We start from the raw sequence: 23,743 nt of genomic DNA on the forward strand, positions 1-23,743 counted from the left end.
ATAAATAGGAGTATCAACTGAGCAAAACAATAGGTGAGAATGAAAGGCCAAGGCGTAGTGTTTTCAAGCAGCTCAACTGTGAGCAGGGAAGTGAAAATGGTTAAGTCAGTCAAAAAAAAACAAAAAAAAACAAAAAAAAAACAAACGGGGACTGCTTCTCGGCAGCATGGCTTGTGAAGGCAGGAGGAGTGCACAGGTTCAGGCAGCGCACAGCTTCCCTTTATTTCATTTGAACAGAGGCACCTGCAGGGCAAGGTGCACCGGGCAGGCTTAACCAGGCAGCAGCCTCTTGCGCCCGTGCTGCGGGCACGGATCCAGAGCAGCGTCCCGCTGTGCCGCGTTTGAACTGCGTGTTGTGTGCCRCTGGGGTACCGCTGTGTCACAGCTTTCTCTTTGCTCACCTTTCCCTTGCCACCAGAGCGTTAGTGCCGCCTAAACAGCTGCGTTGCTCTTCAGAACTTCCTGGGGAGTAATGTAGCAAGGGCGAGAGAAATTCCTTACAGCRCAGTCTGATTCAAAGCTAATGTAGAAGAATCAAGCTCTATTTCCTTCACTGACTGTGACAGAGAAGTCGATCTCAGCTGGTCATTAATGTCATAGATGCATTGCAGGTTATTGCCAGCATCTCCAAAATAATTTCTGTCACCTCCTGATATGGTATTTTGTAGTGCTAAATGGTATGAGTTTGCAAACCTACAGGTTTAGTTCAAGTTTTTCTRTGGACCTGGAAAAAAGTGTTTTGGCTTAATTCCAGTCTGGGGAGGTTGGGAAGCAGTGAACACTTCTAAGGCACACACGACCCAAGCTTTTTCTTGTCTCCTGTTGCCCAGGAATGTATTTGTGTGGTTTCCATCATGTGAAAATGGCATATTGCTGTCTGATCTGTCAAAGGAGAGAGGAAAGCTTGCTTGYATCTCCTGGGGTAGTAGTCTTTCTGATGGAAGTGTACCAATTTATGCAAGGTGTAGGTGCTTATGTAAGGAGCTTTTGTTCGCAGTATTTTTGTCAGGAAAGCAAATAKGTTGAAACTTCTAGAAACTATTTGGTCAGACTTAATTGCATGTAGATTTTGGCCTGCAGCACTTAGTGGAACATGTTCCTGTTACTTGTGCATGTGCAGTCWTAGGAGAGGCTGAGTTCTTTATAAAGTGAAGTAAGGGACAGTGAGAGAGTTGGAAGAGAACTAGTGCATGATTTTATATATTATATATATATATATATTTTTTTTCCTGCCCTCACCCAAGAGAATTCTCCAGCCAGTTACTTCAGGTTCCTTCAGCCCCTGCTAACAAGAGCTGATTGTTGATGCTGTATGCTTAATTATGAAGACTCACTTCTGTTTCAAAACAAATGTATTAAACTGAATATTTACTAGGAAGATCTTCTCATGTCTGCATTTTACTGTGAATGAAGAGGAGGTAGCCTGAGCTTGCTCTTTGTTCTACTACCTATTTCTCTCATTTCTCAGTTTTTCAATTCCTTGACTGTAGATGATCCACGTGCCAGTGCTGCCCTGGTTCAAAAAAGGCTTCCGGTAACTCTTGTTATTTTAGGATCACCAGTAAAGACACCTTCTATTTTTATGCTCCATTGCTCAGTGTTTTGTGCTAGGCAACTTGAAAAACAAATAGCAACACGAGGTCAACCTCAAAGAGCACACGCTTTGAAGTGGAAGACAGGTGCCRGTTGTGAAAAGTTGGTCTTCAATGATAATATAAAAGATAGTCTTAAAGGTTTCTGTGTGCTTGCTTATTAAAGTGTGTAATGCCCCAATCCTTGCTTAGAAAAAGTTATTAGTGGGTAATTATTAGGAAAAAATCTTAYTTTCCTTGGCTGTGGAGGACCTACCAGAAATTTGATTATAGCCAGGAATTGAAAGCGATTGGCTTTTTGAACTGATTCATTTTTTGAAGTAATGCAAGAAATAGGGACGCAGACAGGGATATAARACAAACTGGGTATAGATGGTTTCAGAAAAGATGAGGCAGAAAAAGTCAATTCATTATTAAAGAAAGCAAATTGCAGTGTGTACTAATCTCTGGCTATTTAACCATTCAAAAAGCTTTTAGTAATTGCACTAAAATTGATGGTTATTTGAGAGGGTGAATACAATGACATTGTAGTCATTGGGCAATTATATGTGTAACTTTTCATACAGAATTACTTTTCATTTTAACTTTGGTAATTGCTATGTCAAAGTTGTCTTGCCACTGGAGATACACCCTAGCGAGTCTCCAACTTATGCAAGCACTTTGGCAAAGCTTGCTTTTACACATGAAACATAGAATCCTCTATGCAAACCAAAATTAGCAAAAAGAAAAACTCTTTTTAAAGAAAGCAAAATTTCAAAATAGTTTTCATCTCTAAATATTACCCTGAAATTAGGAGCACTTCTGTGAATGTGTTTTGGGGTTGGTGGGTAAGGAGGCTGGTATAAAACTGAAAAGGAGTGCATTTGAGATTTCAGCGATCATTTACAGTCTGTAAACTTGAATATATTTTAAATTCATGTATTTGAAAAGATGTCTTTGCTTCACACAGAGTCTGCTGATCTACATGATCTTATCARCTTTCTTCAATGCTAAATTTCCAGTGTTATTGCTTAACATAGAAGGGACTTGGGAGTGCTTTTGACATTAACTTCTTTTTTTCTCTTTACAAAGAATGATATTTCAGAACCTTTAATTTATTGCTCTTTCTCATTAGCTTTTTGGTTTGGAACGTAGCCTGTTTTTTGGTGGTATCATCCAAAATAGCTCCAGTAAAGTCGCCTGTGTGCTTATCCTGTATCTATGGGATTTTTTTCTTGCTTGCAGRGGTTTAAGTTTATATTACTTTTATTAATAATTAAAATAGTGACATATTTCACATTCTGTTTAAAGTTCATGCAGTACTTCTGAATTTTTTTCCAGTGAAAGCTCACACTGATTCTCTCCTACCTGAAAAATTTTGACGGTATATAATTTTACAGGATGTGCTCTATGTGCTATTTTCCAAGAGCTTTAAATGCAGTGTGATGTGGAGGACTTAACATTCATCTTGTTTCTTTTTGACTGAGCGACTACATGTGCTCATATGTGCATACATATGTGACTACAGAGTGGTTCTGAATCAGTGTCTTCCAATAAATTAGCCTCAAACAGATGGCAGATTTGTTACTTCATGAGCTGTTTTTGAYGGAACTGATTTATATTATTAAAGATGAGGCTTACATAACTTGCACTGCAGTATGACATATTTCTAAATATATTCAAACTAGAAAACTTGTATGCTGTATAACTCTGCCATAAGCAATGTCCATGGCAACAGGGGCTGTTGCATGTCTCTATACCTTTGCTTGCTAAAAAAAAAAAAAAAAAAAAAAAAAAAAAAAAAAAAAAAAAAAAAAAAAAAAAAAAAAAAAAAAAAAAAAAAAAAAAAAAATCTAGAAATACTGATTTTTATTAAACTTATTTTTTTAAAAAAGTACTAGTAAAACTTCTGGACAGTTAACTGACATGTAGAGAGGATAAAGCAACAGATCAGGAGTACTCTGGCTATTTTTCTGTGGGCAGCTTCTTAATTATTGTCATGCAGCAAGAAAGGGAAAATACATTACAAAAACATTTGATATCTGTTTTCATTGCCAGCTGGTTATGTGGGGAGAATGTGGTCAATAGTTTGCAACCTGGCAACCTCGAGCAGTCTCATCCTGTCTGGTTTTCTCCCACATCTCTCTCTGGGTCAGAGGATGAAGGTGTTTCCATCCTGCGTTTTTCTTCTGTGCTTTATGATCGTTGTCTTCCTGTCAAGAAGCACCTGAGTTTCACTGCAGTTGGACAAACTCCTCCTTAACCAACAGCAGAGGCTTGACTCTTTTTGTGCTCATTGGAAGATGCTCCTGTTTTTTTCCTTCCATTATGCTGATTATATTTTTTTCTTGTAGCTCTGTTAGCCTAGATGTGAAGTGAGGGATGGAGACCTTGGTATTTATTCTGAGTTTCACTTGTTGTAATGTGCTTCTTGAGTACCTGATATGTCTGAGATAGCTTTGTCTGTTTTTTCTGACATGCAGTTTTTTTCAGGTAGACTAACAGCTCAAGAATTAAGTGTAATCAGAGGAGAAATATCCAATTAGTTTTAGCAAGCTGCTTCTACGTTTCTGATCCTGCCTAGATTAGGGGTCCTAACTGGGGGGTGGTGATAAGAGCTTGGCTTTTCACTGCATTGTAAAATGGTGAATGTAGTGACAGAAGTGTCACTGGTGACACTTGAATCACCTGGAGCTAAAAAGAGGAGATCAAAAGAGTGTCCTCCACAGACACTTCTGAAGGAGGCAGGTCTGGATTTAGCAGCCACTGATGCAAGGTGTGAACTGTTGCTTTGGGAAGCCAAGCCTTCTTTTAACTGACTGGTTGTGTGACATGCTTTGCAGTTTAATTATTAGTTTGATTTAATCTTTGCAATGATTAAATGCAATAATGATTGTTATTGACAGGTTTTTAAAGAGACCTTTCATCTTTCAGAACCCAGGGCTTCACAGATACGAGTTGCAAAGTAGACACTCAAAAAAATTTGACAGGTCTTCACGTGGAAATTGAGGTTTGCTGGAGGAAGGATTTGTAGAATCTGTAGCCTCTTGCAGAGCCTGAGGGTTACTTTTCTTATCCAGACTCTGCATTTTGATTGATTTCTGGGAAGGATAGTATGAAACCACCGTGTGTATTCTAAGGAGCCTACTTGTCCAAAGCTTAATTTGGCTAGACAGTTGGTGAAACTCTGCAGATGGCTAACTGTAGTTTCCAAGAGTTACTGCATATAGTATCTTCTTTCTCTGGAGAAGAAAGATTCCTAATTTAACATTTGCTCATGCACTCATTAAGGATGTTGGGAATACTGCCATGGCCTCAGTTGGAGCAGAATCGGATCCTTTTGTTCCACTCCCTCCCCACCACCAGATTTAGTTGTAATAGCCTGTTGGAGCATTTTGGTGCTGTCTTAATTGGTATATTAAGCTTTTTTTCCTCAGTCATCAGTTTTGTGGTACAAATTACATAGTTCACAAGTACCAGTGAAAAGAGAGGATGTGAGATCATCTATATTTCTCTGGCTGGGATTGCTTTCCCATATCATTAATTTTGGTCAAGTTTTTATTCTCAGACTCCTGATTTTTACAACTGAAACTCTCAAGTGACTAATAGCATACTTGGTTTCAGTAGTTTGGGATGCTCAGAATTTTGCTTGATGTAAATTCTCCAAATTCAGAGGTATATGTATATGGTCAGACTAGCATGATTTTCCCCCCCCCCACCCCCCCGCTTCCCTCCCACACAGGCTCTCTAACATTCTGGCAAAGCAAATATTTGGACTTTTACCCATTCTCTCACTCTGCAGTAAAGACGCATTCATTTTTCCAGCATTAAGGACTTGGCCAGAAAACCTGGCCGAAAAGTTTTAATGTTTTGAGCAAATGTTTAAAAATACCCTATATCTTTCTTGCCTTCTTAAAGTAGTGTTAAAGTACTTCTAATTGTCACTGAGATGGATAGTTTTCTTGGTGGAAAAAGAAYTTAACTCCAGTGAAACTGATAGTAATAAATGGAATTTAGTTATTCTGGATATTGCAAAAATAAATCTGAGGCAATAAAGAACCTGAATAAGGATAATTACATATTTAAGTAGCTCTATTACATGGAGATATTGTAAGAACTGAGGACAGAAGGCAAGAATTGCAGCAAATATGGAAAAAATTTGACAGACACGCATCTTGTCTGTTCCACAGCACAAGAGGGTATATTTTTGCTAAAGGTAGTATACTACTGAATTTGTTTTGTTTTAAATTATGTTGCTGTTTCACATCATGCTTTCTAGTAGAGCTGATTCGAAATGTCCTGTCCCATCCTGTCTCCCCCAGTAAGAGTGTGGTTTTACTCTCTGATTGAAGTGCTCTTTCCTGGCTCAGAATCCAGTTAACCAAATGAAGGCAAATCAAGAAAATCTAGGAAATAATGGAGTTCACTTGTATTTGTGATCTGTGTACTCAGTCCTTTGGGCATATACACCTCAAACCACTTTAACAGAGCAGTTGGGTTCAGTCTGTGTTTTGATTTCATGCTTTTGTGCTCTGTTTGGTTGCTAGAGTAACCCAAAGAAACAGAAAAAAATAAGACAAATTTTCAAAAGGAAGCATTTTATTTTCTTTRCTGCTTCTTATTTAGTTGTGAAATATTTTGCCAGAATATTACCTTAAAAACACAGTAGTCCTTTAAAGTTTTTATACCATCTGTAGAAACTAAATTAAATGATGCAGTCATGCAGTAGAGATTTATCTCTACTTAAGGACAAATTTTAGCATGCCTTTAACTTGTTTCCAGTATCTTTGTCCGTAGAGTAAATTGCACTTACCTTCTATCTCCATCTTGTCATCTTCATCTCTATAAATCYAAATTCTTTTCAAAATCCTAGTTCTATGAGATTTTTCCAAAAACTGTGCACTTAGTCTAAATTTAAACTGTTAAAGCATTTCTTTTAACAGTATGGCAAAGCTTTGAATAAAAACAAGAGCTGGAGTTTACACTGCCCCAATTCTCAGTCTTAGGTTTCACCCTGAGCCAGTAATCCCAAGGATTGGCAGGGGTCATGTCAGTAATTCACRCTGTTCAGGCTATAGTGAGTATTCCATCAGGCTGTTTTTGCAGTCTTAGTTACTCTGTGGTGCAAACCAATGAAAAATCCTAAAATCATAGAACTGGTAAGGTTGGAAGGGACCTCTGGAGATCATCTAGTCCAACCCCCTGCTCARGCAGGGTCACCTAGAGCATGTTAGACAGGGTTGCAGCAAGAAGGACTCCCCTTGCTGAAGCCTGGGCTTGAACCAGGGACCTTTAGATCTTCTGTGTAATGCTYTTCTAGCTGAGCTATTTTGGTCCCCAGCCATTATAGTGGGGCTGGCTACCTGTTTTCACCTGGCTGCAGGAAGGGGCAGAAGGCACATTGCTTTCTGTGCAGCATAACAATCCAAAATATAACATAGCYGTCCAAAGTAACTTAACCAATTCATGCTTGTGAACACATTGTTTATTGAGAGATTCTCCAGGAAATGCTTTATTTTGAATGCAAAGTGTGTTTTGTCCTTCTATACAGTAGTTTTGCCAGCACTACAATGCTCCAAGGAAGGAAAAAAATATACATATATAARAATTACACTCCACAGATTTCCAACGGCTATCCTAGGATCTGTGTTTTTTTTTTTTTTTTTCCCAAATACCCTCAAAACATGAGGGTCTGACTGTAGTCCACAATTGTCTGTCTCATCTCAGGAAAAAGTCATCTTCATGCATGGACCTAGTATTGTGCTCCCCTGAAGAGACGGCGGCTCAGTGTGGGCTAAAGCCTGGATGATCACCTACTGGTACATCATGGATAGGGCATCTGTACGTATCAGCTGTTGACTCTTAGTGAATCATCTCTGTGCACTGAATTGCTGTGTTCTGTGTATAGATTAGAATAACAGCATTTAAGTATGTATTTGGACTGATGAAATGGAATATTAGCACAGACATGAGCATAGGAATACCTATATAGATTGCTATCAGTCATCTTTTTTCTTCATCAGCTGATACCTTCATTGCCAAATATCAGATACAGGTTACATAATGTAGACATGAGTTACTTTAATTTTTTTAAAACCTTTTCTAAGAAATTACATAAACCTCAAGAAGTTAGTACTTAGTGTTATATAAAAGTTGTGATGAACTCTTTTGCTTATACCCAAGGAACTTGCACATCACCACCTGTTTTGCTAAATGCAGTCCTTTGTTATCTCTCTGTTAAGCAGTCTTCCCTGGGCATGCACCAAGGCAGGAGTCCTTTCTCCTTCCTCATGRCATGAGTAATAAAATTCTCTCTTGAGTAAGCAAAGATACATACCTGCCAAATCCTAGCTAATCCTCAGTGACCACCTCTGAATGCTTTATCCTGATTGAATTACCTTGAACTGGGGGCTGAAGGTGGGAGAGGGTGCACAAGCTGTTGCTGYGGAGTAGCTGGTACGCAGAAGACTCAGAATGACTGGGTAAGTGTAGATGGCTATTCTGAAAACTTTCCTCTGGTATCTTTGTAGGTGGGAAGAGGGGATGTTGCAATGTTTCAGTCAGAGGTAAGAGTAGGAGTAAAAAGGACAGCAGTTGTGGAAGTGTTTAATAATGGCAAGGAGGCATCAGGCAAGAGAGAAAGTGAAAATATGGGTGCGTCTTGGAGAAGAGGGCAAACTGTGAGTTGCCATGATTGCTTCAGTTTAGCTAAAGCAAGTAATATGTGTTATTCAGACTAATTTTTTAGTAACATACTGTTGAACTATTTCTGTGGTCGTTGACACCTGTAGCTTCATGTGTTCTTATTATATATTTCTCAAAATGTATCAGATCATATTTAATTGCATATTTTGATAATTATTTTTCAAAGTGACTCCACAGATACACTGTCTGTCCCTTTTGGAAGGAATGCTAACACTAATTTGGATAGAGAGACATATGGGGAACATATTTATCTACAAAATTTATGCAAGTCAGTATAAGTTTAGTGGAGGAAGGAAGGCAAGATCTTCAAACCTGAATGCAGGAAAAGTTAGCATAAGTGATAATCAGCAGGGTGAGTTTAAGTCTGCTGATTGAAATTTGAAAATCGATAAAAGATACAGAGCAGGAAAAAGATAGACATGGTAACATTTAGTAGAACATTGGTGCTTAAGGTACTAAAGTCTTCTATTAAGGAGATTTCAGACCTGCATTATGTACAGGTAAACTTAGAAGTCAACAAGGAGATATCCAACCAAGTAATACACTTCAGGTTGTAAAGATCAGTTCCTTCAAAGCTATAAAAATCTGGAAGATTATAAATAGTGGTACTATAGCTATCTATCTAAATTTCTGTGTGTTTTGAAATGTTTTTTCCTGATAAGCAATTGATTTTTTTTAACCTATGAAATTCAAGCATCCTTTTAAATTTAAATGAACTGCTTTGTTTACTTTGAGAGCTGCTAAGCCTCTATGTGAGCTTAGAGCAAACTTATGGAACTTTTAATTTCTTGCAGAGAGACTCTATCATTTCTCATAGAAGTTGGTGGATGTTCTCATGCTTTTTGGCCCAAGTGTCTGGGATGTGACTGGTAACTTTCAGAAAGAAGATATCTGGTCTTCATTTTTGCCTAGATACCAATTTAGACAAAGAATTTAAGTTGCTAGCATAGGCTGGGGGGAAAGACTCTGCGTTTGCAAGCCAAAGAAACATCCAGCTTGATTACCAGTCATTTACTGAAGTGAAAGATGCAGGTTCATAAGGGTTTTGGGGAATGGAGTAACTAAGGAAAACACACAAAAAGGAACCAGTTAACAGTGCCATGCTAAATACTGTAAATACTCTAATATTCCTTGATACACCTTAGCATTTGAGCAGGAAGCTGCAGGATCATATCAGTCCTCTTTCTCCACTAGTTAGTGGTGCTCTCTGATGCTCCTTGCAGCCCACCCCTGAGCTGAGCCCTGTAAGCAGTGCTCAGCTTGCTAGCCAGGCTTTCTTGTCCCTGCTCACAGACTTGTTCTTCTGGCACTGGTTTTTATTGTTATTACTTGATAGGTGTGCCTTGTACCCTGCAATATGTTGAGTATTTTCCTCTCTACGCAAGCCTATAAATTTGGTTGAGATATGAGGAAGCTGGTGGAGATGGACCCTGCAGGGAGGGGTTGGAAAAGAGCAGGAGGAAATGGATAATGTGACTGTCCAGTAACTTGCCCCGGCTGATGCACGTATCTAGAAGTGGCTGTTTTTGTTTTGATAAGGGATTTAAGAATAGTGTGGAAGCATAATAGATGAGATCAGCAAGGAAGCACCATGCTTTAGAGGGAGTGTGAAAGGACGTGGCTCTGGGGTGATGGATGGGGACAAGTTCCCACGGAGGGTGTTGGCTGGCTGGATCCCCTCCCCATCTCTCCACTCTTTGGCATTTCTCCACCCCTCAATCCCTCAGACCCTCTTCATGGTAAGATAWGTAATTGCACAAGACTCTATGCTGTTATGACATAGCCACTGAACCACTCTGTATCCACGCTGCTTATGGAAAATATTTGATTTTTGTGTTTATAAACAAGCAAATAAAAAAGTACATTTTTAAAAGCTGCTCTTGAGCCCTTCTGTAATACCAAGATCACTTTATTTCCAGCAATCTCAGCAGTGAATTGTGGCTATCCGGGTTGAATATCAGTTGATTAAGAATCCAAGTACTAGAAGAATGTCCTCATGTTTCCCCACCCGTGTCATGGTCCCATCCTCCATTGAAGCCTTTCTATTCTGAGCAGCATGTGGGAATTCAGTGAAATGTGATAACTGGAGTATTAATAGCAGTTGAGTAGGTGTCCAAAGAGGTTAAAATTTAGAACAAGCTCACTGCTGGTTGGACAGACGACATTCGTATCCTGTGTAGCCTACCTCAACGGGGGCGGAGAATCCTTCAAACCYTTTGACATCCTCCTCAGAAGTGTAAGTGAATCTGTTTGGGGTTAAGTTGGAGCCCCYGGAGCTCTGCACGGAATTTGGGAGCGGGCTTATTCAGCAGCGTGCTGGCCCAGTTAGTAGCCCAAAGCAAGGCTTTTCGAAGTCTTAACATATGTCTGGGAGGTGGAACTACTGCCTTGGTGGTAGAAGGTCAAAAGGAGAATGCTGTTACTACTTTTTAAAAAGTAGTGGTTTTTTGTTGTTTTTTAAGCTCTATGTTGGTAAGATCTGTAGTACAGAGAATGGGATGGAAAGCAGATAGCTTTAGCAGCTGTTGGGCTTTCTGGGGTATTTGTCACTGAGGGAGGGACTTGACACCAGCCATGATGCATTTGTCACTGGCACATTCCTTTGTATCAGGATGAGTGTCTCTGTCCCTTCTTTCTCTATGGAAATGGATTCAAATTTTTCTTCTCTCTTTTCTTCTCTCACTGCATGACCTCTTCACAGCAGATAACTCCCATTTAGGAGAGAGGAATTGCCTGATTGATCTATTTTTTTTTTAACTATAGATAGATATGTGTAGTTTAAATAACTTCCTCCTATAGACACATGCACATTCAGAAAGCCTCACTTCGTGAAAGAGATGCCATAAAATCATCTTCTAGAGTTCTGCTTTGATTTCTGATACTTTGCTTTGGTCTTGAGCTCCACATTGATGTTCTCTCTGGAAGACAACAAAGTGAAATGTCAAAGTAGATCTGACACCATGTATTGATAGTTTCTGGAATTTAATATGTATTAGGAGGCTATGGAACTAAGCCAAATAGCATCTTAGGAAAAGAAAATACAAACTAATAGATATATTTATTAGCTGTTTTACAGTAAGTCAACCTGAACATAGCTACTTAAAATGTACTACTGTTTTGGAAGGAGGTACTGAAGTAACACAAATGCAAGTGTTAGCATTGCCAGTAGATGTGTTTTATARTGATTAAATTCTAGTTTGTGGTTCCTTAAAATACTGTAGTGTACAGGCTACTCCAGGCCTTATGACTATCTTGTAAAATAGTGAAATATTTTTTTTATTTTAAGTTTTAAGATCAGTTGTGATGTACTTTAATTTTAAACAAGTATCTTAAAATAGCATCTTAAAATAATGCTGGCCAGCTTCCTCATTCCTCAAAACTAAGAATGAACTGGAAGCACTGAGAACAAGAGAGCCCTTGGCTGGTGTTTTGTCATACGGACACTGCCGTACAGGGACTGGCTTATGGATCCCTCCTCCAGCAAGCTCCTCGTTCCCCCTCCTGTGTGGCAATGCATTGCCTCTATAAGCAATTGTATYAGAATCACTATAGGAGCGTGCTATAAAACAGATAAGTGAGTTAATTTGGGTTTTTTAAAAAAGGATACTTAAGAAACCCCAAACAAAGCAACTGGCAAGGTCCTTTGGTCCTGTTCCACAGTGTGGAGCTGTGGTGTGATTCAGTGTGTTGGCATAACCATGGGAGCAGCAAACAGAAGTGGCTGGAAGGCGAAGGGAGACCAGGAAATCCTTAAGGTAGAAGTGCTGCCAGAGCCTTTGTGTTGTCAAGCTAGGGCCTTGGTGACTAATTTTGCTATTTAACCTTGAGCAAACAGTGGAACTGTGAATAAATTTCTTTGGTTGCAACTTGATCTTCTGGTCTGCTTTATCAAGTTGTTATATTCTTGTACAGTGATTCTCATTAAAGAATTTTTCATCAGTCAGTGCTGAATAGGTATAAACAGTGTTCCTGAAAAGGCATTTTGCTCAGATGTAACTGAATTACTTTTGCCTCTARTCTAAGCTTACCATCTACTGACAAGTTAGAGCTATTTCTGTCTCGTTTGTAGTCTTCTGTTTGCTAACCGATTGACGTAGATGAGACGATGCTTTACACATAAGATGKTTTTTTTCCATGGGTGGTGATTTCACATATTTTGTATGGATTTTTGTCAGTCTTTTGCATCAGCAATCAACTTGCAATTGTGCAGTTAAGCTTCATAATTATAACAATATCCCCCCCCCCCACATTGTTTGTTATCTCATGGCCTTTAAACTTTCTTGCTGCAATTGATAGTCATTTTCCAGGATGGCTAACCTTGAAGTTACAGATAAAGTTCTATTGAAAGCGCTGCTAGCTATTAAGGTTCAAACCTTGTGCATTAGAAACTGTACTTAAATTCTGAGGCCTCTTAGGTAGTTGATCTTGGGATTTGATTAGGTAACTGAGAGGATCGATGTTTCTTTCCTTTAAATTTCAGAATGAATACTAAGCGTAAGCTTATCCTCCTGTAGATGGTAGCAGGGGTAGATGCAGTATTTAGATTAAAAATCCTTTTTTTTTTTTTCTATAAGTCTTAACAGCTGTCATTAGCAGCTTCCTTTGCTTAGTTCAGATGTCTTTAGTGAAATGAGATAAGTAGAAACCTTTAGGAAGACAGAGAAGGTAATGTTTGAAATGACATGAAGTGGTTTAGTAGCTGGTGTTGCATCATTGTTTGGACAGGAACTCGCTTCTTTCAGGAACTAATGTTTAGATGCAGCCTTGGTTGTACCCTGCTAAGCAAACAAGCRTTCCACTTAGAAATTTCAGCACACTGGCAATCATTTATTCAAGCCCTAATTAGGTTAYGTTGAATAACACATAAAGAAGAGAGTCTGCACTAACTAGGCTCCATCATGATTTTGGAAGAAARCATAACTGTCCCTCTATAGGATTGGTGTTTACTTGCAGTATCTTCATCAATGCAGCAAGTTAGTTACCTTTTCAGTTTCTAGAACAGCTTTTATAGGACAAAATCTGTGAAATTAGTGCTGTGTATGCATTTTGTTACTATAGGTTCATGTTTGAGATACAGTTATAGTGTCCATCAGTATTAAAAAGCTTAAAGACCGTACTGCTGAAATTATTGCACTTCATCCTCAACACTCYCTCCCCAAACACTGTGAGAAGCTGGGTTGTTTGGGCCTACCTGGAGCCAGCCTTATGGCAGGGGAGCAGAGGCAACAGGAGCCCGCTAGCTGCTGGGTAGCAAGGGGCTGTCAGAGAAGACAGATTTATGCCCTTATTCGAAGCATCATGCAGTACGCCATGTTTCAGAAAAGGCTGTTGCTAATTATGACTTACTGTACCTTGGCCATGGTTGCCATGGCCAAACCACAGTTGCTCAGATCTATGCCTCAAGCAAATACTTTCCCTGGTGGTGTGCTGTATTGGCATTTTGATGATAGCACTTTAAGTAGAACTTCTATTTAATCTGACTAAATATTTAATGTTGCATTTTCATTTATTGCAATTGAGCTGAAATCTTGCTTTATTTTAAGTTGATACTGACAGGAAAAAATATCATTCCTGTTAAAAGTTCCTTTTCAGTTTATAGCACATTTATATCCAATAGGTATTTTCCAGGCCATTTAAAATGTGTCATTTTGGATAGTAACTAGGCAGTGGTTTGTGCATGCATTACTCACATCCTGGCCAAGCTCAAAATGCAGATCTATGTATACCTGTACAGTTCTTCACTCAGAGGAAGATAGCAAGAAGTTTTGGAGCAAGTGGAGCCAAATTTGCATCTTTTACAAGTTGCAAACACATGGAGGAGAGCAGCTTGAAGTCTCTAGGTGACAGCTGACTTCTAAGGCCTTTCAGTAAGACAGTAGCAGTGCCTCTTAGAGTTTTGCTTGGCAGAAATTATGATAGCTTTTGGTTTTCACAAATTCTAGGAGAATACATTAATCACCCAGCATTATTCCCCCCCCCCTTTTTTTCCCTTCTCTTACTTGAGACTATCAGAAAAATACATGATCCTACATAAATGAGGAACTGGTTGCTGTAAGCTCACTTTTTGTAAGAAGTTTGGGGGGGGGCTTTTTTTTTTAAAAAAAGAAAAACTCTTATGCTCAGATGTCAAATTTCTATATTTTCTCTTATGATTATCTGTTGTGACAAGATGCTTGAATGGCTCAGAGACTATTAGGTGTAATTCAGAGGAGGGTAGTAATGCAAGTGAAGACACACATGCAGAAAAACTCTGCTCGTTAGGACTAAACAACCTGTCAGCCTGCTTCTGTTGTTAACATAGCAAACATAAGTGGGAAGCGTTTGTCTCATTCAAGCCTGTGGACAATTTCTCTTCCTGTTTTTTGGGGCTCTGCTATGCTYACAATTTTACTTGAATTTCCAGTGTTTTCAGTTTTGTAGTGTTCATAGCCCAAGTACACAGGCCCAGTACAGTTACRGTTATTCAAGTGTACAGGATGCGCTGAAACGTGACAACAGCTGCATGCTCCTCCTATTGCAAATGATTGACCTAGAGGATTGCACAGAACTCATGAAAAGCAGCGCCATCATGTTCAATCGTAGAGCTTCCCCCTCAGAGTCGGGGTGACTAGAAACCTCTTGGACATAGGCTCTAGCTGACTAAAGACCAGACTTTTCATTACTAGACTGTTAAAGTTTGGAAGCAAACTTTAAGGTATCCTCAGCAAGGACATATGTGACTTCTGCTTTTGTAATTCAAACAGTGGAAGAAGTTTTGTCCTACTGACAGAAGTTCTSTTCATAGACCCTGAAGCTGAAGAACATAAACCTTTAAAAGGCAGTTGAGGATCCTGTTGGTCAGATGAGTCTTATGACTTAATATTATCAGCAACTTGATTTCTGTTAAGACATAGTGGATGGGCACAGCAGATCCAGCTGAACTGAGTGAGAAGGGCAGACTCTCAAATTAGGAAGAAGAGATAGGAGGGGAGGTCTGTATGCCAGCCAGTTCGTAGGCTGTGCTGAATAATRTATTTCCATGGACAATGTGATCTACATCGACTACCCTACCATGACTCTACTGTGACTGTTGTCCACTGACCAACTTCTTGTACCCTTTCCTTGCAGCTTTTGATTAACTTGCTCTCGGGCAGCCAGGAACAGGATTTGATAAGTTGTTGGTCTGATCTGTTATAGGATCCTATGTAGGTCTTTCTACTGCTGTATGATATTTCTCTGTTAATTCTCCATTAATTCTCCAAACCATCAGTGTCTGCAACAGATAAGTTATTTAGGGGTGGGAGAAGCCATTTGCTTTCCTGAACTGCTGGCTAAAGGGTTTTACAGCTGCTTTCAGTGGTCTGGCTGTAGGTGCTTACAACTGCAGACTGAACGTTGGCACCCACGTTTGGGAGGGGCACGTTGGTACACTTGAGAAACATGCCACAAATCAGTAATTTAAAAAACACTAATGTTAGCACTTACATTCTTTAAGTTTTTTTTTCCTCCTCTAGAAATATGTATCCCACAGAACCATCCTTCCAAGCCTACAACAGCTCTCTCCTGATACCCCAGTTTCAGTTGCTTGKTTTTTGTCTGAAAAATTCTCTTTGGGTTAAAACATTGCCTGCATCTGAGACAAATATTTTTGAAAATATCATATAACCAGGAAAAAAAGTAACTATTGAATCTGTTTGTTTGGAACTGAAGAGCTTTCTCTGCAGCCAACAGAGGATTAGCAGAGGTTGGCCATCACCAAAAGTCRTTAGCTTGTTATCCTCTGTAATATTGTTGGTAACTAAAAACTTTAGCTAATTAAAGAAGTTTAGAGTTCTGACAYGGGTATAGTTCCTCTCAAATCACAGACTGTAATAAGGTAATTAGCATCTTGCTTTATATGTAATGATTGAAATGGTACAGAATTATACCTGTGAATTCAAAGCTAATTACTTTTTATTTCTTTTGGAACAGTCACAGTTCCATTTTTATACTAACYTCTAATTGATCTTCATAAATTGTAATTTCTTTTATCTTGTAATGTTTTAAATCTTGAATAATAGGATTTTAAGTCAAATCTTAAATCTGGTTTTGTTTTGTTTTCTCCTGCTCTGCCCTGCTTCAGACCAGAGGAGACTGATAGAAGAGTGAAAAATGTAAGACATTTATCTTAATGCTTTCTAAAACAAGTTCACACTAATTGCAATTTAGTGTTTTGGAAACATTTCTGTGCATGGCACTGTCAGGCTTACCTTATTCTTTAGCTGTTCATTTATCTGATGTAAATTAATGCCCTCTTGCATCTCTGCACAGTTTACTTTCTCAAATAAATGTATTTATAGGAAACAGTCCTTAAATTTGATTGAGGTATGTTAGATGCATCAAAATGTTATCTAATTGGTTTTAATGGAGATACTAGCTAATAGTGTAGACAAGGTCTTACACTTCATTGTGGAAAACATCTCATCTCAATAGCATACTCAGATGCTTTGTACTGACATGTGGTTTGATAGCCAACTAATGAACTTTACATTGATGTTTTTATTTCTAGGTTCTGATTACATTGTACTGGCTTGGGAGAAAAGCACAAAGTAACCCTCATTATAATGGTCCATACCTCAATCTTAAAGCATTTGAGAAGTTATTAGGGCAAGCTTTGACTAAGGTAAGAAATCCAAGAAGACTGTAAATTTTTAAAAAGTGACTATTTTATATATTACGCAGTTTGCGATACGTTACAGCATCAAGCCTAAATAATCTCTTAGGGGTTTAATCCTTATTTTGGAGAGCATGATGATTTGTTTTGTTTGTTTTGCTTGCTATCKAAAGTCCCCATGAAAGGAATGATTTTTACCTGATGGGGAGGTTCTGGTACCAGTGTTCTCATAGAATCACAGAATGATTGAAGTTGGAAGACACCTCTGGAGATCATCTAGTCAACTCTCCTGCTCAAGCARGGTCACCTAGAACATGTTGTCCAAGAAAAATATTCATCATGGCGAGGGAGGGGAATGGGACTCACTCATCATGAAATTCAGAATCCTTCTGCTCTCATTCCTTTGGTAGATTGCAAAGAGCTGTGTTTTCATTCAGAGATAAGAGAAATTAAAAGCCTTGTGTTGAATTTCCTGTCCAAGATTTTGTATGTGTAGTTTAGAGGTTTACAGTAGTCTTTGTTCAAGTTCATTTGTGTGCATTTTACAAAATATATGTTTGAGTTTGATCTTAGTAGTAGTATTTGCCTCCTAAATTATTGCAGAAGACCTTAAAAAAAAAAAAAAAATACTTACTCCTGTAGGCACTCGAAGAGTCCAGCCATCTGAGCAGAAGTGGCAGGGATAGTGGATACGGTGATATTTGGTACATTGACCGAGGAGAGCCTTTTTCATCTTCAACTAGCCATAAAAGAGACGACTCCTTTGACAGCTTGGACTCTTTTGGTTCAAGATCTTCTACAAGCTTTTCATCAGATATAACCTTGAAAGGTGGCAGTGAAGGTATGTTTGCCCATTTTAAATCTGGTTACTCTATCTTGTGAGCACAGGAGAAGACAGTGTATGTACCTAGTACTTTGAATGCTCAGTATCTAACTTACTTTGAAAGGCAACTGTAGGGAGCCTGCTGCAGTTGCATTTAAGATTAGAAAATACTGACCTTAAACAGTTGATGGAAACAGAACAATGCCCACATGAATATTCYTAAATAGAGTGGTTGGTTTTGGTATTAATTAGTTTGTCATGGAAAGAAATATAACAAGAAGAAAGTTTGTGAAATTGGTCCCTGCAGTTATACTCTACATTTTCTCCCAATTTTAAAATGGAATAGTAACATGTAGTCAGTTATACTAAAAAAAAAAAAGTGAGTTTTTTGATTTTTATTCAGTGCGAATGGCATACATTCTATGCAGCCTTTGTAAATGATTTTATCTGATCTGAGCAAAGCAACATGTAGCCATGCTATGTATGTGATGTGTATCCATGGGAAGCCATAGGTATGARTCTGCTGAGATTAACATACTTTTTAAAGGTTTGCTAGTAACCTGGGTTTGTTAATAAATCTGAGTGGCAAGTATGTTTTTAATTAAAAAMTGCTGTATTATTTTAATGCTTTGATCCAGAGGTTAGCGCTCTGTTTCTGCATGGAACAGTGATAGTGAAAGAATGGAATGAATGTAGCAAACCAGGCTCAGCATGCTGGACCTTATCAGAGTTTCATGAGACATTTCTAAAAATACGTCTGTCTTGTTGGTAGCTAAGCAAGATTTGCAACAGAAACATCTCAGATATGGAGTTGACCTGACCCTTGCAACATTGCAATCTAAGTTCTAGCTGGAAGCTTAAATCTAGAACGTAATTTTTGTGCCTTTTCTCCCCCTTTCCTAAGATTGTGAAAGCGACACAGACTCTGAACTGCCTTTCAAAATGCATGACTCTCATAAAGATGACAGGTCCTACCGCAGGATTGCTGTGATTGAACCGAAACCTACCACTGACTTCAATCGCTTCTTACCCAACAAAAACAAGCAGGCAACGTATGTGCCAGCACCCTTAAGGAAAAAGAGGACAGAGAAAAATGAGGACAACAGAAGGAGCTGGGCAAGTTCTGTCTACACTGAATCAGATGGAACATTTTCAAGGTACTGGTATGCAGCGTTAGTAAAGCAGACTTCCTGATTTCTGGTATTTTTTTTCTAAATGTTTTCTTTATTAAAGAAAAGCTGCTATYGTTGCAATTCAAGGTAAAGCGTTTGAGTTACCATGTTCTGTTTCCTCTTTTTTTTTCTTTAACTCATTCCACTAGTTTTTGAACAGTGTTTTGAGGTTGTTCAGACTTTAAATGGAGAGAATTTAAATGATCTTCTATGCAGTTTTAAGTAAGCTAGACATACACTTCTAGGTTCTCATTAAAGGTTTCCAAAGTGTGGTGGTGAATTGCTGTTGCCCAACTTGTGAATGTGTACACTTGAGACTTTTGGGCAGTTCTTGCGTTTCATCGTTACCTTCATGACTTCACTGTCTTCATTCTGTTCCTGTTTTGGTCAACCTCAGTGGCTGTGAAAGGAATCCTGTAGCTTCCTGCCAAAATAGCAGAGCACAATGTGGGCTCACAAATCCAGCTTCCCTTCAGATGATCTATGACTATGACAGTGGCTCTGATTCAGAAGATGAAAGAAGACTGCCTGACGTGGTTATGGATGACTTAGCAAAACGTAGATTTCTAATCCAAAAGAGCCCTGTAAGCTCTGCTGCACCTGGACATCATTTCATGTTGCACAATGACTCTCCCAAGTCTTGCTCGCAAGAAAGTTATCCAGCTGGTCCATTAGCTACAAGGCTTGAACCACTGAGGTCAGAGATACTAATCCAAGATCCAGTAACTATTGTGTTACCTAAATTGCAACCTATAAATAACTCCATGAAATTAGCCTTCTAATCAGCATTTTAACACAGCTGAAATTACTATGCCTTTTCTGTCAAATTTCATATTTTTGTGAGAGACAATAGGATGCTGTTATAACCATTTAACTTTTTTTTTTTTTTTTTTTTTTTTTTCCTTATGGTGCTGCTGTGGTGGATTTGAGAACTAATTAGCTTCATTCACAAAGTTGAACTCTTAAGCCAAAAAGCATGTGTGTTTGCATATTTTTTGTCAAGTTGCTCCTAAAATATCTTAACTGATTGGGTATTTTGAACAGTAACCAGAGGAGGCAGAGGCTGTTGGATACTAAAGTGGAAAACAAGCMAAGAGCTAACATTCCTTCACAATTATCTGGGTATTTTGATGAGGAYGAAGAAGAAGCAATAGGCATCCCAAACATTGAAAAAGATGATCTCTATTTTCGCAAGCTAAATTCTTCAACGTCAAACACAGTCGTTTCTTTTGACAAATTTCTTCCTAAGTTCTGGACTCCAGAAGAAGAATTGCTGTGGAAAAAAATCAGGAAATCCTCTTTCAAACCCTGGTATAAAGAGATTCAAGGGTTCAGGTGCGTGTTTATGCATGCCCCTGTTTCTCTCCTGTGTGCAAAACCTATAAGCAAAGTGTGATTGTGTAACTTAATTTTTCATTTTTATTGCCTGTGTAGCAGCAGAATATATTTTTTGTTATTCAAGAAAATAATTGAAGTATTAGTTTCATTAAACTATTGTACCATTGGTGCTGTGCATTTTACTCAGTTACTGCATATRTATATATTTTTTTCTTTCCCTTTGTTCCATTCTTTGTGTTGCTGAACAGTAGAAAGAAATCAGATTCTGAGGATGCGGATTTTGCTTATAAACAAAGCTCTGTCGCTCTTGGTCATCAACCAAGACCAAGTTTTGAGTGGACAAGCAGTTGCAGAAGGGATCAAAACTATAAACCATCCGCTGAGTATGTGGGAAATGCGCTGTCACAGATTGCAGAAGAAAGGATCTTGGAGGATTCAGATGAGCCCAGGTTGATACTGCTGCATGAGCTGTACTCTTGCTGCATCAGAAGGAAATGGCTGGTTGTGCAACAGCTAAATGGAATTAAATCGCATCCTGCGTTGTTGTTCTTGGGACTTTTTTATGTAGGCTTCAGTTGCTGGTCTTCTGCAGTGTGTAGATGTGAAAGGGTGACATGCTGCAYAGGTTACTGGCTTTGTGTGTGGGCATGTGAGTGTGCTGTTTCTGACAAGGTTAGGCTGTGGCGTTGCCGTTCGGCAGCAATGGATGTGCGCTATGTTATCGTTACAGTGGTGAATGCCAAGTGGTACAGTTTTACTGCTCGGGATACTGCAAGTCTAAACCAAATGTATATCTCAATACATTGTGATCTGCTTGTCTTTTGCTAGTTAATGATATTTTACTTCCCTCCTTTTGTTTTATATGCTTCAGTCAGTTTTCGTTACTTCAGGCTCTACAAAAATACTCTGACTACTTGTCTTCTGAAACAAAGACCAAAATCGATCCTACTTCTGGCCCTAGGCTCATAAAATGTAGAAAGAATATTTCCTTTGTACCAGGATGCAAACAAGGAGACGACGAAAATGGATATCTGTATCCAGATTTAGAAAATGATGACCTGTTTGTTCGGAAAACAGGGGCTTTCCACGTGAATCAAGTTGTTCTCCAAGACCCTGAGTATTTTAAAAAATTCTCTGAGCAGGAGTCTCCCCTAGAGGGCGAAATAATTCTGCAACCCAGAGAAGGTCARCCTGTGATTCCAGATTTGGAAAAAGATGATATGATTTTTCGAAAAATCATCTCTCAGAAAAAAGAGGTGCCTCTATCAGGTGCTCCAGACAAATATCACCCTGCCCTCTTTCCTGACCCTTGGAGTCTTCCAGAGGACATTCGGTCCAAATTTCTGTGTTTACTTGAAAAAAGCACGACACCGGAGGAAARAAAGAGCAATGGTAGGGTGTTGTCACCGTCTTCTCGACATAAGAAGGACGATATGTTGACTCGCAAAATTGAATCGTGGAAAGTGGGATGCAACATACAGCCAGTAAATTTTATCCCGGGTCCATGCAGTGAAGAAGACTGGAAGAAGTGGGAGGCCATCAGGGAAGCCAGCCAAATTAGGCACAAGAAACGGCAGATGGTGGAGAGGTCAGGTTGTGTCCTGCACGGATTGTGCTTGAGTTAATTGAACTGTTTCCATTCAGAAAAGCATCGTCTTGTGCTGAACCATTCATAGAGTGCAAAACTGCAATTTGTCTGTGTAGTCCTGAACAAGCTTTTAATATGCTTTGGATAGAAGCTCATGACTGCAATACCATATTTTCATCAAAAATTAGTATGCTTTGTGGTTTTAGGGTGCTATTTTAGAAAATATGATTCCTTCAGTAGTGTTATGATTCTTTCAGTAGTGARGTCTTATACAAGTTTATTTCCATGGCTGAACAGGAATAACGATTATTCAAAAGATTATAGAGGTTATTTTAGAGGATTTTTTTTCCCCCAATGGCAAAAACACTTCTGAATGTTTTAATGACAAAAATCTGAAAATGGGCACTCTGTTGCTTGCACCTGAGTTTGAGATTGCTTCTTATCTGTCCCAGCACATGAGATGAAAAAATAGTGCTGCTGTGCCCCACAAAGGCATAGTGTGTACACAGTGTGGCTGTGCAATTTTAAATTCCACTGGGATATATTTATTCTACCAGTATTTTTCACTGCTTTTATATCTGGTCCAGACCTAATCCTTTCCTGGTATACTCAAATGTTTTTATTCTACAACTAAAGTCTATTTTGAACTGCTTCCTAGCTCTCCTTTAGATTTTTGTGCTTACTATGTGARAGATGTTCTGAATATTTTCTTAGCTCTGAAAATACGGCATTGCAAGTTGCAGTTTTTCCAGCTGTGCATCCTTGCTTTGTGAMTAAGGCACTTTCATGTTCCAGTCGATATTTTGATGTTGTATTTAGAAATATACCTGAAATGCTTGAAAAGATTTCACATTCTAAGAATTAATTCAATAGAATAAAATACTATTCTAGTGTACTAGAAATCCTCTTGGGTCACATTGGATGTATTTGGATTACCACTTAATGCCCTAAACTTTTATATAGGGCCAGTTATGTTTATCCATTCCATGTATTACTTGCATTTAGTATTAGAGTTGGATGAATTAACTTGACAAGAAAAGCACCTTTGTGAGGCACGCTTCTCTTTGGGACACAAGTTGGCTTTAATTTTAATTTCTTGAAATAAGTATCTTCTGAGCTTTGTGCTGTTTCATAGCACTGGAATAAAAATGATGCAGAACTGCAAGCCTCTCTTCATGCGATGTTTCTAAAACTAGAAATAACAGAAACTTGCAGGCAGCCTTGCTTTGCCAGGGTTTTTTGCCCAACTTACACATCATGCAAGTGCTGATCTGTTTCTAACTAGTATCAGGTCTCCGATCTGCTATTCCATGCTGGCTGGTCCTCAACCTTTCACRGTTTCCCCTTTGCTGAGAGTGCTGGTGTATTGATTGTGTTAATGTTGTGAATATCAAGCAAGATACTGAATCTTTTCTTTTCTTTTGGTTTCCGCCTTCTCAGACTGTTTCAAAAGCTTTCTGATGAGCAAGGGTAAGTTTTATAAAAAAGCTTTGCAGTTCTTAACACTATTTTTGCCTGTTGTTTAATTTCTTATGCATGCACAGTAGCTAAAAACCATGGCTCAAAGCAACTTGTGCATGCTGCTTTTTTGTTCTGTGCTTGGGCAATTTACATAACAAATGTAAGAAACCCAAAGGTATGCATCTGGCAAGAGGTCCTGCTGGCATCTGGAGTATGTAAGTTATGGTTCTGGTTATCAGGCATTTTGAACATTGGCTCCCATGTTTTATTGCCGCTGAAATGTTGTACTTGGGGTTCAGTAGGTTTTAAAACATTCAGAAATATAAAGCAGGATTAGTAAATATTCCATTTCCTTTCAAAGACTGTACTGTTAGAATTTTGGAAGTAATTCATTAATGACATGCATATTTATGATGGGAATTATGTAAAAAAGTCATGTCAAAACAGGACAGG

At 38.7% G+C, this 23,743-nt stretch overlaps 1 protein-coding gene across 13 annotated transcripts in view; it reads left to right on the top strand.

The window, feature by feature from the left end:
• LMO7 (LIM domain 7) overlaps positions 1 to 23,743 on the top strand; it is a 131,161-nt gene that overhangs the window by 68,881 nt on the left and 38,537 nt on the right. For 8 of the 13 annotated variants that reach the window (XM_085309512.1, XM_085309513.1, XM_085309514.1 and 5 more), the window contains exons 5-10: positions 16,378 to 16,408; positions 16,804 to 16,917; positions 17,551 to 17,749; positions 18,636 to 18,888; positions 21,113 to 21,829; positions 23,270 to 23,299. In XM_085309512.1, the coding sequence (XP_085165638.1) occupies positions 16,378 to 16,408; positions 16,804 to 16,917; positions 17,551 to 17,749; positions 18,636 to 18,888; positions 21,113 to 21,829; positions 23,270 to 23,299 (1,344 nt within the window). Of the gene's footprint in view, positions 1 to 16,377; positions 16,409 to 16,803; positions 16,918 to 17,550; positions 17,750 to 18,635; positions 18,889 to 19,279; positions 19,601 to 19,947; positions 20,239 to 20,489; positions 20,691 to 21,112; positions 21,830 to 23,269; positions 23,300 to 23,743 lie in introns of all 13 variants that reach the window. The other 5 variants (XM_085309521.1, XM_085309523.1, XM_085309525.1 and 2 more) reach the window with 3 other exon arrangements.

Source organism: Rhea americana, unplaced genomic scaffold (genome assembly GCF_003343005.1).
Source record: "Rhea americana isolate MKP2758 unplaced genomic scaffold, rheAme1 scaffold_3, whole genome shotgun sequence".
NCBI lineage: Eukaryota > Metazoa > Chordata > Aves > Rheiformes > Rheidae > Rhea > Rhea americana.